This window comes from Pelodiscus sinensis, chromosome 3 (genome assembly GCF_052426305.1).
Source record: "Pelodiscus sinensis isolate ZL-2025 chromosome 3, ASM5242630v1, whole genome shotgun sequence".
Lineage (NCBI taxonomy): Eukaryota > Metazoa > Chordata > Testudines > Trionychidae > Pelodiscus > Pelodiscus sinensis.
In genome coordinates, this window is record NC_143054.1 from 1,937,501 (window position 1) to 1,955,073 (window position 17,573).

At 69.5% G+C, this 17,573-nt stretch overlaps 1 protein-coding gene across 3 annotated transcripts in view; it reads left to right on the forward strand.

Annotated features, from left to right (window-relative positions):
* Positions 1–17,573, forward strand: part of DNMT3A (DNA methyltransferase 3 alpha) — a 184,281-nt gene that overhangs the window by 28,561 nt on the left and 138,147 nt on the right. For all 3 annotated transcript variants that reach the window (XM_089776945.1, XM_089776946.1, XM_089776947.1), the window contains exon 3: positions 16,223–16,327. In XM_089776945.1, the coding sequence (XP_089633071.1) occupies positions 16,223–16,327 (105 nt within the window). The remainder of the gene's footprint in view (positions 1–16,222; positions 16,328–17,573) is intronic.

Here is a 17,573-nt window from a genome sequence, read left to right on the forward strand (position 1 = left end):
TGTGCGCGCGTGTGTGTGTGTGTGTGCGCGCAGCCCTGAACCATGCACACCTCCGCGGGGTTGTGTGTGTGTGTGTGTGTGTGCGCGCGCAGCCCTGAACCATGCACACCTCCGCGGGGGTGTGTGTGTGTGTGTGTGTGTGTGTGCGCGCGCAGCCCTGAACCATGCACACCTCCGCGGGGCTGTGTGTGTGTGTGTGTGTGTGTGCGCGCGCGCGCAGCCCTGAACCATGCACACCTCCGCCGGGTCGTGTGTGTGTGTGTGTGCGCGCGCAGCCCTGAACCATGCACACCTCCGCCGGGTTGTGTGTGTGTGCGCGCACCCCTGAACCATGCACACCTCCGTGGGGTTGTGTGTGTGTGTGTGTGCGCGCACCCCTGAACCATTCACACCTCCGCGGGGTTGTGTGTGTGTGTGTGTGTGCGCGCACCGCTGAACCATGCACACCTCCGCGGTGTTGTGTGTGTGTGTGTGTGTGTGCGCGCACCCCTGAACCATGCACACCTCCGCGGGGTTGTGTGTGCGTGTGTGTGTGTGCGCGCACCCCTGAACCATGCACACCTCCGCGGGGTTGTGTGTGTGTGTGTGTTTGTGTGTGCGCGCACCCTTGAACCATGCACACCTCCGCGGGGTTGTGTGTGTGTGCGCGCGCACCGCTGAACCATGCACACCTCCGCGGGGTTGTGTGTGTGTGTGTGTTTGTGTGTGCGCGCACCCTTGAACCATGCACACCTCCGCGGGGTTGTGTGTGTGTGCGCGCGCACCGCTGAACCATGCACACCTCCGCCGGGTTGTGTGTGTGTGTGTGTGTGTGTGTGCGCGCGCACCCCTGAACCATGCACACCTCCGCCGGGTTGTGTGTGTGTGTGTGTGTGTGTGCGCGCGCATCCCTGAACCATGCACACCTCCGCGGGGTTGTGTGTGTGTGTGTGTGCGCGCACCCCTGAACCATGCACACCTCCGCGGGGTTGTGTGTGTGTGTGTGTGCGCGCACCCCTGAACCATGCACACCTCCGCCGGGTTGTGTGTGTGTGTGTGTGTGCGTGCGCACCCCTGAACCATGCACACCTCCGCGGGGTTGTGTGTGTGTGTGTGCGCGCACCCCTGAACCATGCACACCTCCGCGGGGTTGTGTGTGTGTGTGTGTGTGTGCGTGTGCGCGCACCCCTGAACCATGCACACCTCCGCGGGGTTGTGTGTGTGTGTGCGCGTGTGCGCGCACCCCTGAACCATGCACACCTCCGCGGGGCTGTGTGTGTGTGTGTGTGTGTGTGTGTGTGCGCGCACCCCTGAACCATGCACACCTCCGCGGGGTTGTGTGTGTGTGTGTGTGTGTGCGCGCGCGCACCCCTGAACCATGCACACCTCCGCCGGGTTGTGTGTGTGTGTGTGTGTGCGCGCGCACCCCTGAACCATGCACACCTCCGCGGGGTTGTGTGTGTGTGTGTGTGCGCGCACCCCTGAACCATGCACACCTCCGCGGGGTTGTGTGTGTGTGTACGCGCACCCCTGAACCATGCACACCTCCGCGGGGTTGTGTGTGTGTGTGTGTGCGCGCACCCCTGAACCATGCACACCTCCGCGGGGTTGTGTGTGTGTGTGTGTGTGTGTGTGTGTGTTCGCGCACCCCTGAACCATGCACACCTCCGCGGGGTTGTGTGTGTGTGTGCGTGTGCGCGCACCGCGGAACCATGCACACCTCCGCGGGGTTGTGTGTGTGTGTGCGTGCACCCCTGAACCATGCACACCTCCGCAGGGTTGTGTGTGTGTGTACGCGCACCCCTGAACCATGCTCACCTCCGCGGGGTTGTGTGTGTGTGTGTGTGTGTGTGTGTGTGTGTGTGTGTGTGCGCGCACCCCTGAACCATGCACACCTCCGCGGGGTTGTGTGTGTGTGTGCGCGCACCCCTGAACCATGCACACCTCCGCGGGGTTGTGTGTGTGTGTGTGTGTGTGTGTGCGCGCACCCCTGAACCATGCACACCTCCGCGGGGTTGTGTGTGTGTGTGTGTGTGTGTGTGTGCGCGTGCACCCCTGAACCATGCACACCTCCGCCGGGTTGTGTGTGTGTGTGTGTGTGTGCGCACCCCTGAACCATGCACACCTCCGCGGGGTTGTGTGTGTGTGTGTGTGTGTGTGTGCGCGCGCACCCCTGAACCATGCACACCTCCGCCGGGTTGTGTGTGTGTGTGTGTGTGTGTGTGTGTGTGTGTGTTCGCGCACCCCTGAACCATGCACACCTCCGCGGGGTTGTGTGTGTGTGTGTGTGTGCGCACCCCTGAACCATGCACACCTCCGCGGGGTTGTGTGTGTGTGTGTGTGTGTGTGTGTGCGCGCACCCCTGAACCATGCACACCTCCACGGGGTTGTGTGTGTGTGTGTGTGTGTGTGCGCGCGCACGCACCCCTGAACCATGCACACCTCCGCCGGGTTGTGTGTGTGTGTGTGTGTGCGCGCGCACCCCTGAACCATGCACACCTCCGCCCGGTTGTGTGTGTGTGTGTGTGTGTGTGCGCGCGCGCACCCCTGAACCATGCACACCTCCGCCCGGTTGTGTGTGTGTGTGCGCGCGCGCACCCCTGAACCATGCACACCTCCGCGGGGTTGTGTGTGTGTGTGCGCGCACCCCTGAACCATGCATACCTCCGCAGAGTTGTGTGTGTGTGTGTGCGCGCGCACCCCTGAACCATGCACATCTCCGCGGGGTTGTGTGTGCGCACCCCTGAACTATGCACACCTCCGCGGGGTTGTGTGTGTGTGTGTGTGTGTGTGTGTGTGTGTGTGTTCGCGCGCACCTCTGAACCATGCACACCTCTGCCGGGTTGTGTGTGTGTGTGCGCGCAGCCCTGAACCATGCACACCTCCGTGGGGTTGTGTGTGTGTGTGTGTGTGCGCGCGCGCAGCCCTGAGCCATGCACACCTCTGCCGGGTTGTGTGTCTGTGTGTGTGTGTGTGTGTGTGTGCGCGCGCGCAGCCCTGAACCATGCACACCTCCGCCGGGTTGTGTGTGTGTGTGTGCGCGCGCAGCGCTGAACCATGCACACCTCCGCCGGGTTGTGTGTGTGTGTGTGTGCGCGCGAACCCCTGAACCATGCACACCTCCGCCGGGTTGTGTGAGTGTGTGTGCGCGCGTGTGTGTGTGTGTGTGCGCGCAGCCCTGAACCATGCACACCTCCGCGGGGTTCTGTGTGTGTGTGTGTGTGTGCGCGCGCAGCCCTGAACCATGCACACCTCCGCGGGGGTGTGTGTGTGTGTGTGTGTGTGTGCGCAGCCCTGAACCATGCACACCTCCGCGGGGCTGTGTGTGTGTGTGTGTGTGTGTGCGCGCGCGCGCAGCCCTGAACCATGCACACCTCCGCCGGGTCGTGTGTGTGTGTGTGTGCGCGCGCAGCCCTGAACCATGCACACCTCCGCCGGGTTGTGTGTGTGTGCGCGCACCCCTGAACCATGCACACCTCCGTGGGGTTGTGTGTGTGTGTGTGTGCGCGCACCCCTGAACCATTCACACCTCCGCGGGGTTGTGTGTGTGTGTGTGTGTGCGCGCACCCCTGAACCATGCACACCTCCGCGGTGTTGTGTGTGTGTGTGTGTGTGTGTGTGCGCGCACCCCTGAACCATGCACACCTCCGCGGGGTTGTGTGTGCGTGTGTGTGTGTGCGCGCACCCCTGAACCATGCACACCTCCGCGGGGTTGTGTGTGTGTGTGTGTTTGTGTGTGCGCGCACCCTTGAACCATGCACACCTCCGCGGGGTTGTGTGTGTGTGCGCGCGCACCGCTGAACCATGCACACCTCCGCGGGGTTGTGTGTGTGTGTGTGCGTGCGCGCACCCCTGAACCATGCACACCTCCGCGGGGTTGTGTGTGCGTGTGTGTGCGCGCACCCCTGAACCATGTACACCTCCGCGGGGTTGTGTGTGCGTGTGTGTGCGCTCACCCCTGAACCATGCACACCTCCGCCGGGTTGTGTGTGTGTGTGTGTGTGTGTGCGCGCACCCCTGAACCATGCACACCTCCGCGGGGTTGTGTGTGTGTGTGTGTGTGTGCGCACCCCTGAACCATGCACACCTCCGCGGGGTTGTGTGTGTGTGTGTGTGTGTGCGCGCGCGCGCACCGCTGAACCTGGGCCACCTCCATGGAGTTGTGTGTGTGTGTGTGTTTTTGCACACCCCTGAACCAGGGACCCCGCTGTAGACTGTGTGCGCGCACCCTTAATGAGGAGCACGTCTGTGGGGCGCACAGGAGTGTGAGCCCGTGATCCAAGGACACACTGGGACGTGCACACGCACGAGGGGACGTGCACACCCCTGCATGGCAGACATACCAGTGTGAGGGGGAGAGCACAGCTCTGCACCAGGGGACGCGCAGGGCAGAGCGTACCCTGAGCCTGGGCACATGGCGCACCCCTGAAGTGGGGGGAGACGCAGCATGGCCTGGGCAGGCGCCGAGCAGAGAGACTCCCGCCGGGCCTGGCCACTCAGAACGGCCGGACGTGAGTTTGAACCGCGGGCGGGAAGTGGACTCCAGGTCGGGAGCAGCGCAGCTAGTGGGGGGTCGGGTCAGGGCAGCGCGGCTGGGCTTGGGTCGGGGGCAGGGCAGCTGGCCCGGGGAGGGGGGGGCTTGGGTCGGGGGCAGGGCAGCTGGCCCGGGGAGGGGGGGGGCTGGGTTTGGGGGCAGGGGAGCTGGCCCGGGGAGGGGGGGGCTGGGGTCGGGGGCAGGGGAGCTGGCCCGGGGAGGGGGGGGCTGGGGTCGGGGGCAGGGTGGCTGGCCCGGAGAGGGGGGGGCTGGGGTTGGGGGCAGGGTGGCTGGCCTGGGGAGGGGGGGCTGGGGCCAATCCGCTGGCCCGGGGAGGGGGGTGCCGGGGTCGGGGGCAGTGCGGCTGGTCCGGGGAGGGGGGTGCTGGAGTTGGGGGCAGGGCAGCTGGCCCGGGGAGGGGGGGGCTGGGGTCGGGGGCAGCGCGGCTGGTCCGGGGAGGGGGGTGCTGGGGTCGGGGGCAGCGCGGCTGGTCCGGGGAGGGGGGTGCTGGAGTTGGGGGCAGGGCAGCTGGCCCGGGGAGGGGGGGGCTGGGGTCGGGGGCAGCGCGGCTGGTCCGGGGAGGGGGGTGCCGGGGTCGGGGGCAGCGCGGCTGGTCCGGGGAGGGGGGTGCTGGGGTTGGGGGCAGGGCAGCTGGCCCGGGGAGGGGGGGGCTGGGGTTGGGGGCAGGGCAGCTGGCCCGGGGAGGGGGGGGCTGGGGTCGGGGGCAGCGCGGCTGGTCCGGGGAGGGGGGTGCTGGAGTTGGGGGCAGGGCAGCTGGTCCGGGGAGGGGGGGCCGGGGTCGGGGGCAGTGCGGCTGGTCCGGGGAGGGGGGGGCCGGGGTCGGGGGCAGGGCAGCTGGCCTCCGCCCCCCCAGAGCTGCTTCCCATCCCCTCCTCTTCCTCTCGGCCAACCCGGCGTTCCTTGACGCCCCCCCCAGCTCTGCTTCCTACTTCCAGGCCCCCTTCCTCCTGGCCAGCCCTGCGGCCCCGACCCCCCCACCAGCTCTGCTTCCCTCCCCCCTTCCTCCCTGCCATCCCCCCCCCAGTCCCTCCCCTGGTCCACGATCAAGTGTGTCCGGTGTTTTTGAGGGTGCTCTACCTGGTAACCCCGCTGCAGCTCCACATGCTCAGGGACGGGGCTTCTCCTCCCCCAGGCGTCAGACTCCACTGGAGAGTCCCAGAGCCGATCGCCCCCCCGCCAACCACTCCCCCGCCGCCAGGCTTCAGCTGGAGAACCCGCAAGTACCAGGCATTGCACGTGGCGGGTATTTTCTGGCTTTCTTTTACCAGACAGAGGGCTCCAAAACCGGACACCTGGCAGCCCTCCGAGTCGGCCCCGGTGCAGGCGCCAGGTGCTGGGGAGACTGCGGGGTTGTGGCCCAAAGGGGGCTGCGAGACAGAGCAGGGGGAGCACCACAAGGGCGACAGGCAGGGCGGCCCTAGAACTCGTGCAGACCAGCTGGCGGCTGCTGGAGGAGGAGGGAAAAATAGGGGGAAGGGTCAGAGAGGAAGGGGCTTGTGCTGAGGGGAGGGGGCAGGGCAGGACAAGAAAGGGGAAGGCACCGAGGGACGGGGGCAGGAGAGACAAATGGCAGGGGGCCAAGTTGAGAGAATGAGGAAAAGGGCAGGTGTCAGTGAGAGGGGGACAGGATGATTGTGACAGGCCGGGTCTGGGCACAGCTGAGGGTGTCCGCTCAGGGCGAATTGCTCAAATCCAGGGCTCCTTACAGCCCCCGACTGGAGACCTCTCCACACAGGCCACAAACCAGTCCCACAGAGCGCTCCAGCCACCTGCCTGAAGCCTCCCGAGCAAAACCCCTCCGACACCCCAGCAATATCCGTGCCCCAGATGGCCCCGGGCCTCATACACAGGTGGGGGGTCCTAGCACCCAATCCCACCTACCCCGAACAAGTCCTGTCCGGTTCCAAGAAACCAGCCACAGATCCCTGGTCAATTTACCCTCTGGACCTTACCCACAAATCACGCTGGGCCAATCCTTTAGAATCTATATCTAAAGGTTTATTACCACAAGAAAGAAAAGCATGAGAGTGAGGTTGTTAAAGGATAGTACGTTACATGCACCGAATCTCCCAGTCCTCGATGCAGGCTCTAGCAGAGATGTTACAGCTGCTGGCTCAAAAGTCCTTGTTGCGCATCCTAGGATCAGGATGGGTTCACAGGTCTTCCGGGCTCTTCAATCCCTGCAGTGCTGCCTCTGGGATGAAGTGCTGAGCTGAGAACTAAGATGGAGTCAGCCACATGGCCTCTTTATCCCTCCTTCCTGGTGTCTTCTTGGCTACAGCAGGTCACGTGGCCCAGGGCTTATTCCTGTGTTCCCTGCTGGTAGCCCTTAGGTATGAGTCACCCTCCTGCTTTAGGTGTGTCCTTGGCCCATTGAGAGCCATTGTCCCTAGGGCCTCGCTGATTAGCATGTCCATAGGCCGGGCTCTGCCCAATGCTCAACCACATGCAGAGAAATATTCAGTCTCCATACAGATTACAGATTCCTACCCACACACAGACATTCTACACTCACATGACCAGCGCACACAGAAGCAGCAGACAGTGAGCTCCCATTCAACACCCCACATGGCCCCTTTTATACCATTTTTGGGGCCAACACCCCCACCTATGGGTGCAGCCGTGATCTCGCTGCTCCCCTCTAAATCCAGTAACGTGACAATGATGCTGGGAGAGGAGAAGGGGAGGTGCTGGGAGAAGGCTTGAAAGAAGGGATGGCATGGGGAAGGCAGAGATGGAGCAAGGCATGTGTGAGGGCACAGGGGCATGGGGGGCATGGGGGCAGAGGGTGGTGAGGGGTGGGCATCAGGGAAAAAGAGGGCAAAGGGGGAGGCACCAGGAGGGTGCAGGGTAAGGGAAGGTGCAGGCGCCAGGGGATTCTGGGGTGAAGCAGAAGGGCAGACACCCGCAGGGGAGGGACCAGCACCAGAGGAGAGAGGCAGGGCAGGTGTGTCGAGGTTTATCCGATATTTATTAATAACGTGGGTACCACAGTGGCGCGTCCAAACAAGCCCCATGAACTCAGGACTGGTGCACAACACAAAATCCATTGTGCTCATGGGAGGAAACGCTCCCCCCCAGTCAATGTCCCGCACATGGGGTAATGCGACTGCAGGAGAGCTGCATGCGGGGGCTTGGTGGGGGCCAACTAATCCCTGTTGGCAGGAGGATGGTGGGAAAAGTCCTTGGGGGGGGTCACATGACACCTTTTACTTCTGGTCGTGTGTCCCTCTTGCCCCGAGTGTGTCACCCCCAGGGCTTTGGGTCCTGTCTCCATAGTGGGGAAATTCATGCAACCCCCCCCCCCCCCGGCGCGCGGGCAGGGCTCTGCTGGCAGTGCGCTTCGGTTCCGGCCTCTGCCCTCGGGACCATTGCCATCCCGGCGGCTCCCACAGGGCCAGCGCCGCCTGGGCTCTCGCTGGGCACTCGCCCACCCGGAAGCTGGGTGCCTGTGGGGCTGGAGGCTTGGTGCAGCCGGCCTTGGTGAGCCAGCACCCGGATCTGCTGCTCTTCCGGCGGCCGGGACCAGCCACACCTGTGCTCATCACTCTGGCCCGTCGGAGAGCGTTTGGCAGACAGTGAAACGGCTGCGGCGCCCGCCCTGCCCTGCCGCCAAGCTGGTGGAACCAGGGCGTTCCGGAGCCGCAGCGCGGTGTCTCAGCACCCCCGCGGGGGCCTCCGAGGGCTCCGAGTGCACCGCACTACGGCCGGGCAACGGCTCCCCGGCACGGGCCCAGCGCTCTCCCGTTGCCTCTGGCCAGGCTCCTGCTGGACTCTGGAGCGGCACCATGCTTGGTAAGCACGGCCGGGGTTTACCCGGCTCCATGTGCACTAGCTTCGTGTCCAGCCTGCCAGAGCCGCGGCTGGGGAGAGGCAGAGGAAAGCCGGCGCAAGACACCGTCAGCGGAATCCAGCGGGGAAGAGTTCCCCGGGTTGCAGGATTCTCCATCGCGGGCTCACGTCCAGGCCAGATGGGATGCACGTGCCCCAGACGTGCCACGCTTCAGCCAGAAGCTGTGGGTCCAGGACGCGAGGCGCGGGGGGAGCTCAGGACCGTCGGGCAGGGTGGGTTGGCTGGGAGCTGGCGTGGTAATGCCGAGGCGTCGTCCCAGGGACTGGCCAGAGGGTTTCCTTCCTGCTTTTGTAGCCAGTGAAGCGGTGCGCGGGACGGGCAGCTTGCTCCTCCCACAGCGAGGGCCGAGGCCGGCGGGTCTGGTCCTCTCCTTCGCCGACCGAGGGCAGCACCGCGCGCAGGAGCCTGCGGGAGGAGGCGAGGTGCCACGCTAACAGGCAGGGCGGCCCAAGGGGATGGGATCGCCAAGGGCCGGCGGAGGCCTTGTCCCTCCCGGCAGGGCGGGGAGCCGCTCTCCGGGCTGTTTTACCCAGGCATGGCAGAATGCTAGAAAAGCTCTGCTCCGGGCCCTGGGCCTTGCAGGCCTGTGGGGAGGGCTGAGCTGGGCCCTGCTGCAGCCGCGAGGGAGGCTGTGCTCTGGGAAAGCGCCCGGCTGAGGGGCCGTGGCCCCGAGGTCCTGGCCCCTTGGGAGCCTTTTCCCAAGAGCTAGCCTGTTAGTCCCCGCGCCGGCGCCCTCCCGCAGCCCCACGCCGTCCCCCCGGGCAGAGCAGCCTGCGCCGGGTCGGGAAGAGCTCGGCCCCAGCCCAGAGGAAGGAGCAGAGGAGGCCGAGGCCTGCGCAGGCAGCCACTCTCCTTGGAGGAAGGCTCCCAGTGGCGCGTTGCTTGGCAGCGGCAGTCCAGGGACCCTCCAGCAGCTCAGCAGTTCATTAAACCTGAGGGGGAGGAGGGGCCGTGTGATTTACGGGGTGAGTCAGCTCCCAGCTGGAGGAATCAGAGCGGCTCCTCTCCCTGCCGCTGGCCTGGGTGCGCTTGGGAGACGCCTCCCCCGCTGGCGGGCGCTGCTCCGCGGAGCGCCAGGTGTGGCCGGCTCACCCTGCTGGCAGCCAGGGCCCTCGGCAGGGCTCCTGCTCTGCTGGGCGCTCGGGGAGCCCTGGGCGTGGTGTGCAGGGCTCCCAGGGCCGGCGCGTGGGGCCCTGCGCTGCTGGGCGCGGTGTGCACGGCTCCCAGGGCCGGCGCGTGGGGCCCTGCGCTGCTGGGTGCGGTGTGCACGGCTCCCAGGGCCGGCGCGTGGGGCCCTGCGCTGCTGGGCGCGGTGTGCACGGCTCCCAGGGCGCTCGGCGGGGTTCCTGCTCTGCTGGGCGCTCGGGGTGCCCTGGGCGCGGTGTGCACGGCTCCCAGGGCCGGCGCGGGGGGCCCTGTGCTGCTGGGCGCGGTGTGCACGGCTCCCAGGGCCGGCGCGGGGGGGCCCTGTGCTGCTGGGCGCGGTGTGCACGGCTCCCAGGGCCGGCGCGGGGGGCCCTGCGCTGCTGGGCGCGGTGTGCACGGCTCCCAGGGCCGGCGCGGGGGGGCCCTGCGCTGCTGGGCGCGGTGTGCACGGCTCCCAGGGCCGGCGCGGGGGGGCCCTGCGCTGCTGGGCGCGGTGTGCACGGCTCCCAGGGCCGGCGCGGGGGGGCCCTGCGCTGCTGGGCGCGGTGTGCACGGCTCCCAGGGCCGGCGCGGGGGGGCCCTGCGCTGCTGGGCGCGGTGTGCACGGCTCCCAGGGCCGGCGCGGGGGGGCCCTGCGCTGCTGGGCGCGGTGTGCACGGCTCCCAGGGCCGGCGCGGGGGGGCCCTGCGCTGCTGGGCGCGGTGTGCACGGCTCCCAGGGCCGGCGCGGGGGGGCCCTGCGCTGCTGGGCGCGGTGTGCACGGCTCCCAGGGCCGGCGCGTGGGGCCCTGCGCTGCAGCAGCCGCCGGGACGCCGGTGAGCCCTGTGGCTTGCTAGCCTTACACTTGGCTTTTGCAGCCGAGCTCGTGCTGGGCTTCCTGGCCTGCACCGCAGCAGCAGCAGCAGGAAGCTGAGGTGACCCAGGCGGAGCTGGCTGGGTAGGGGCCGTGGCCTCAGCGTGGCGTTGAGTTACTGGAATCCCGCGTGGCCAGAGCCGGAGTCTGGTGGCTCCAAGCTGGGCCAGAGGCCAGCGCGTACCCGCTGCCGCTCACCTCGCAGAGAGCCCCGTGGCCAAGCCGCGAAAGTGGAAGCCAGTGGCCACTGGGGCCCGCCTGCGAGTTCGGGGAGCACCAGGGCGCACGCCAAGCAGGGGCTGCCCCGGAGGGACTCTGCCAACCACCCGCACGCGTCAGCAGCCTGCTCCGAAAGGAACCGCCTCCTGCACCAACGCCTCGACGCTGGCCCCTCTGGGGCACTGTGGGGAGCTGGGGAGGCAGCAAGGGCTGGGCCAGCTGCGTTCTCTGCGCCCCCCTTGCGTGCAGCACCGCCTGCCGGCTCTGAGCCTCCGGGCAGCTTGGTTGGGACAGGGCAGCTGCTCTGAGGAGCCCCCTTCCTCTGCAGTATCCTCCACCAAGGGGGTCCCAGCCCGTGGACTGGCCTGGCGCATGCGGGCCCTTCGGAGGCCGCCACGCGTGGGGCCGGCGTGGGATGTGGCAAGCTGGCTGGCACCAGGCACGGAGCCACGCACGGCGCCAGCACAGCGGTCCAGAGCGGTTCTGCTTCGCAGCCCGGGGAAATAGACACGACCTCCCACGGCCTGCTCTCCGCTGGTCCTCTGCCTGGCCCGAGAGACCTCTTCCTCCGTGGCCAGGGCTCCCCCCCTTCACTTCATCAGCATCGGGAGGGAGTCGCCACGCTGCCCGTTTGTACCGCCTGAGCCCCCGGCTGGGAGCCACCTCGCGCCCCTCCCGGCTCTGGGCAGCTCAGGACACGGCGAGTCTTTGGGGCGTCAGGGCGCCGGAGTCTAGTGCCACGGCAGGAACGAGCTGCAGCGCTTCCAGCTCCAGCCATCGCCCCTCGCCCTGCGCTGCCGCCTCTGCCACGGGGCAGCAGCGTGGGCTGGCCACAGCCCCTGTCCGGGGAACTGAGCCGGGCTCCTAACCCACTGACAATGCAGAGCCGCTGCTAATAACCGGACTGGCAAGCGGGGGGTGTGTGTCGTCTGGGGCGCTAACCTCCCGCCCGCCGGTGGGACCCCTCTGATCCACCCCCCCCGTGCCTCCCGCCCGCCGGTGGGACCCCTCTGATCCACCCCCCCCGTGCCTCCCGCCCGCCGGTGGGACCCCTCTGATCCACCCCCCCCGTGCCTCCCGCCCGCCGGTGGGACCCCTCTGATCCACCCCCCCGTGCCGCCCACCCCCCCGTGCTGCCCGCCCACCGGTGGGACCCCTCTGATCCACCCCCCCCGTGCCTCCCGCCAGCCGGTGGGACCCCTCTGATCCACCCCCCCGTGCCTCCCGCCCGCTGGTGGGACCCCTCTGATCCACCCCCCCCGTGCCTCCCGCCCGCTGGTGGGACCCCTCTGATCCACCCCCCCCGTGCCTCCCGCCCGCCGGTGGGACCCCTCTGATCCACCCCCCGTGCCTCCCGCCCGCCGGTGGGACCTCTCTGATCCACCCCGAGAAGTAATGGTAGTTTGGAATAGGAATAGGAAGCCTAGTCCGAACTGCCTAGTCCGTGCCGCGTGTAGCCGCGGGCACGGAGTCCGAACTAGCGGACATTTAAAAATGGCGGCGCCCGGCGAGATGCAAATGGAGCCCGGGAAATTCAAATCGCAGGCTTCATTTGCAACTCGGGTTGCCTACATTACCACCCTAGTTCGAACTAGGGGGCCAGTGTAGACATTCCCCCGCTTCCTCTTGCTCCCCACACTCCTACGCCTCTGCCCCGGCCTCCTCCCGCCATCTTTGGCCACCTCTGGGGTCAGCTCTTGTCTGCTCCCTGCTCGGGTGGCTCCCTCTCTCTCACGCTGCGCGGTGTGGCCGGCCTGCACCATCTCTACTCAGCCCCCTCTCCCCGGCCATTCTCCCGGCTGGGCTGGAGCCAGGGGCCGCGGGCCAGAGCCTGCCCCGTGGCTCCCACTGAGCATCCCTCTAGCCCCCTGCCCGGCTGCCGCCGCTACCTCTCCGCGTTCTGCGTGCCCACGCTCCTGCCTAGTGCCTGCCCCCACCCTCGGCTGGCACCAAACCCTGCCCTTCCGTCTCCAGGCCCGTCCCCTCCAGCTCCAGCATGCAGGCACCCCCCATCAGCCTCCTCCGCCTGCACCACATCTGAGTCCAGCGCCCATCCCTGTGCGTCAGGCCTGCGCTTGGCTCCACAGCTGTGCCGAGCCGGCTCCAGCCCAGAGCCCCTGCTTTGCCGGAGTCCGACCGCCCCGGACAGCTGCACCGCTGGGCCCCTGCCTCTCCGCACAGAGGCAGCGGCGTTCCCGGGGCCAGCGCCACTGAGGCAGCAGAGCGGCGCGTGACGCCCGCGGAGAAAGCTCTGGCCAGGCCAGGTGGCTGCCTCGTCGGCTTCCAGCACCCGGAAGAAAGCTAATCCCGACCGGAGCCTCCACCCGCGGGCGGCTCTCCGGCCCGTGTTCCGCAGGGCGTCGGATTACCGGAGCCGGAGGGCCCCTTGCAGCCGGACTGGGCGCGTGGGCCTGCGCCTGCCACTCTCCCAGGGCACAGTGGGTGTGGGCGCGAGGGCGGCAGCCCGTGGGGGGGGCACAGAGAGGCTGCCCTAGAAAGCGCAGGCACGAGGAGCGGATGCAGGGGGACGGTTCCACCAGCGCGTGCGGCCGCAGGGCCCCAGGAGCCTCCCAGGCAGAGACCGCCGGGCCTGTGGTGCTGGGCATAGGAGAGCACTTGTGCAGCGTGCGAGGGGCGCTGGCTGGCCGTGAGGGGGAGGGGGGACGAGCGCGGAGGGTTGCCTGGCCGTGGGGGGGGGCATGGACGAGCGTGGGGTGTTGGCTGGACGTGAGGGAGAGGGGGGACGAGCGCGGGGCGTTGGCTGGCCGTGAGGGGGAGGAGGGTTGAGCGCGGGGCGTTGCCTGGCTGTGGGGGGGGGGCCTGGACGAGCGTGGGGTGTTGCCTGGTCGTGGGGGGGGGTGTGGACGAGCGTGGGGCATTGGCTGGCCGTGAGAGGGAGGGGGACGAGCGGGGGGCGTTGTCTGGCTGTGGGGGGGGGGCGTGGATGAGCGCGGGGCGTTGGCTGGCCGTGAGGGGGAGGGGGGACGAGCGGGGGGGCGTTGCCTGGTCGTGGGGGGGGCGTGGACGAGCGCGGGGCGTTGCCTGGTCGTGGGGGGAGGGGGGACGAGCGCGGGGCATTGGCTGGCCGTGAGGGGGAGGAGGGTTGAGCTTGGGGCGTTGCCTGGTCGTGGGGGGGGCGTGGACGAGCGCGGGGCATTGGCTGGCCGTGAGGGGGAGGAGGGTTGAGCTTGGGGCGTTGCCTGGTCGTGGGGGGGGGGGGGCGTGGACGAGCGCGGGGCGTTGGGTGGCCGTGAGGGGGAGGGGGAACGAGCGCGGGGCGTTGGCTGGCTGTGAGGGGGAGGAGGGTTGAGCGCGGGGCGTTGCCTGGCTGTGGGGGGGGCGTGGACGAGCGTGGGGCGTTGCCTAGTCGTGGGGGGGGCGTGGACGAGCGTGGGGCGTTGCCTGGTCGTGAGGGGGGGCGTGGACGAGCGTGGGGCGTTGCCTGGTCGTGGGGGGGGCGTGGACAAGCGTGGGGCGTTGCCTGGTCGTCGGGGCGTGGACGAGCGTGGGGTGTTGCCTGGTCGTGGGTGGGGGGCGTGGACGAGCGTGGGGCGTTGGGTGGCCGTGAGGGGGAGGGGGGACGAGCGCGGGGCGTTGTCTGGCCGTGAGGGGGAGGAGGGTTGAGCACGGGGCATTGCCTGGCTGTGGGGGGGGCGTGGACGAGCGTGGGGCGTTGCCTGGTCGTGGGGGGGGCGTGGACGAGTGTGGGGCGTTGCCTGGTTGTGGGGGGGGCGTGGACGAGCGCGGGGCGTTGGCTGGCCGTGAGGGGGAGGGGGGACGAGTGCGGGGCGTTGCCTGGTCGTGGGGGGGGGCGTGGACGAGCGCGGGGCGTTGGCTGGCCGTGAGGGGGAGGGGGGACGAGTGCGGGGCGTTGCCTGGTCGTGGGGGGGGCGTGGACGAGCGCGGGGCGTTGGCTGGCCGTGAGGGGGAGGGGGGATGAGCGTGGGGCGTTGCCTAGTCGTGGGGGGGGCGTGGACGAGTGTGGGGCGTTGCCTGGTCGTGGGGGGGGCGTGGACGAGCGCGGGGCGTTGGCTGGCCGTGAGGGGGAGGGGGGACGAGCGTGGGGCGTTGCCTGGCTGTGGGGGGGGCGTGGACGAGCGTGGGGCGTTGCCTGGTCGTGGGGGGGCGTGGACGAGCGCGGGGCATTGGCTGGCCGTGAGGGGGAGGGGGGACGAGCGCGGGGCGTTGGCTGGTCGTGGGGGGGGGCGTGGACGAGCGCGGGGCGTTGCCTGGCTGTGGGGGGGGCGTGGACGAGCGTGGGGCGTTGCCTGGCTGTGGGGGGGGCGTGGACGAGCGTGGGGCGTTGCCTGGTCGTGGGGGGGGGCGTGGACGAGCGCGGGGCATTGGCTGGCCGTGAGGGGGAGGGGGGACGAGCGCGGGGCGTTGGCTGGTCGTGGGGGGGGCGTGGACGAGCGCGGGGCATTGGCTGGCCGTGAGGGGGAGGGGGGACGAGCGTGGGGCGTTGCCTGGTCGTGGGGGGGGCGTGGACGAGCGCGGGGCGTTGCCTGGCTGTGGGGGGGGCGTGGACGAGCGTGGGGCGTTGGCTGGCTGTGAGGGGGAGGGGGGACGAGCGCGGGGCGTTGGCTGGCCGTGAGGGGGAGGGGGGACGAGCGTGGGGCGTTGGCTGGCCGTGAGGGGGAGGGGGGACGAGCGTGGGGCGTTGCCTGGTCGTGGGGGGGGCGTGGACGAGCGCGGGGCGTTGCCTGGCTGTGGGGGGGGCGTGGACGAGCGTGGGGCGTTGGCTGGCTGTGAGGGGGAGGGGGGACGAGCGCGGGGCGTTGGCTGGCCGTGAGGGGGAGGGGGGACGAGCGTGGGGCGTTGGCTGGCCGTGAGGGGGAGGGGGGACGAGCGCGGGGCGTTGGCTGGTCGTGGGGGGGGCGTGGACGAGCGCGGGGCGTTGCCTGGTCGTGGGGGGAGGGGGCGGCTTCCCAGAGGCTGCCCTGAACTGTGTCCGACCAGGGGAGCCCCCCAGGCGCCTGGCTGGCCGCAGGCCTCGGGGCCCCTCACTGGCGCACAGCCGGGGGGAGCGAAGGGGGCTAGGTCTGCTCGTGGCCCCTACCCCTGGCTGGGGGCTCTGCGAGGCCAGTGCCCTTCTGGGGGGCAGAGCGGCCCGTGCCCCGTGCCCCGTGCCCCGTGCCTGCTTGGCCCAGCGCCCCATTGGGGGCAGGTTGCTCTGCGTGGGGCAGGCTCCCATCCCGAGCGTGGGCCCCGCGGCCAGGGCAGGGGTTCCCCAGAAGGGGCCGTTCCTGGTGGCTCGGTGCGGCCCCCCCGGGAGGCCTTGCACAGGCGGCGGGGGTGGCGCTGGCCTCCGCCCATTTGTACCGTCCCCTCGCTGGAGCCCGCTCCCGGAGCAGCCAGTCCCTCCTGGCAGGGGCTCAGCCGCCGGGCAGAGCGGAGCCCTCCGGTGCCCCCTTCCAGCCGGCTCCAGTCCCGCTGGCCGGCCAGCTCGGGGGCTGCTGGAAGTGGGGCCGGAGGGGCTTGGGGCCAGCTGTTAGCCGGGGCGCCCAGCACCAAGAGCCAGAGGGTGGCACTCTCCCCCTCCCCCTCCTCTCCCCCGACCTGAGACCCGGGGGACTGGAGAGGAGGGGCAGCTCACGGGCGCTCTCTTGCCTGGCAGGGGGAAGAGGAGCTGGAGGGGAACCGGAGCAAGGACGACAGGCCGGAGCCGGGCACAGCGGCGAGGAAGGCCGGGCGGCCCGGCAGGAAGCGCAAACACGCCCAGGTGAGTCTGCCCGCGGGGGCGGGGGGGCCTGGCTCCTTGCCCGGCTGGCGGCAGAGCCAGAGTGGCCATTGCTGGTGCCGGGGCTGCAGCAGCTCCGGGGCAGGGCGAAAGGGACCCGGCACCCTGGCATGGGGCTGCGCCAGCGTGAGGGGCGGAGTCAGGAGAGCTGCGCAGAGCAGGCGAGAGGCTGACCCCGTTCTGCATTGCAGCTCACAGCTTCCGTGGAGAGGTGGCATCTCTGGAGACTACATTTCCCAGCATGCAGTGGGGCCAGGCTGCTTGGCTGGGACCTAAGCCGCCCCTCCACTGAACCGATGGAAGTGCCCGTTCTGTGCCGGTCAGGTGTGTCCTTGGGGCTCTCGCTCGGGGACTTGGAGGGGCCGAGCAGACGGGCGCTGCCCCAGGCGCCTGCCGGCAGGTCCCGCCAGGCTAGGGCGTGCGGGTCTCGGGGAGAGGCGGGGCACGCAGGGAGCTGCCGGAACCCCCTCGCTCCAGCCTGCTCCGGGGAGATGCTGGAGACCCCTGGCCTGAGGCACTTGCCCGCGCTGCGCCCTGCGGAGGCGCCGGCCGAGGCGCCGGTGGCGGGACGGGCTGGCTCGTGGGTGCCTGGCCCGGCCCGCCGCCTGCCCCCTGCGGGGTCCCCGATGGTGAGACGGGAGCCCTTTGCCCCGCTGCGGGGCCAAGGTCTCCAGACGTGGTTCGAGCAGCTGCAGGAACAAGGGAGGCTGGACTCTGTCGGGCTGGTGGCTGTGGGTTCCCACCCTTGAGCTGCTGATGCCAGTGCCCCCCTCCCGCCCCGCTTCCTTTCAGCCCCCTCCGAGCCAGCGTGTGCGGGGGGCTCGCTGCACGGTCCCTGCGGGACTGGCCGTGTGACGTACCACCCTGCGTTCCCGGGGCCGGCCAGCCCCACAGCTTCAGACACAAACGCGGGGCAGAGCTTCCAAATGCAGCACGCGGCACAAGAGCCTGGCTCGCCTCCGTGGAGCGCTGCCCCTGTGGCAGCCTCTGCCCCTCCCCGCAGCTCAGGGACATGGGCCGGGGCAGCCAGCTAGAGCACCGTGGGCCGCCTGGCCGGCCGGGGAGGCAGCTGGAGCGCTCTGAGAGCCGAAGCCCTCCCCAGGGCATGGGAAGCCGGGTGGCTGCCTAGCGACACGCTGTGGGGCAGCAGGGGCTGGGGGTCACGGCAGGAGCTGCCAAACACCCCCGGCTGGCTCCTGCAGCTTCCACTGGCCCTTGGGAGCAGCTG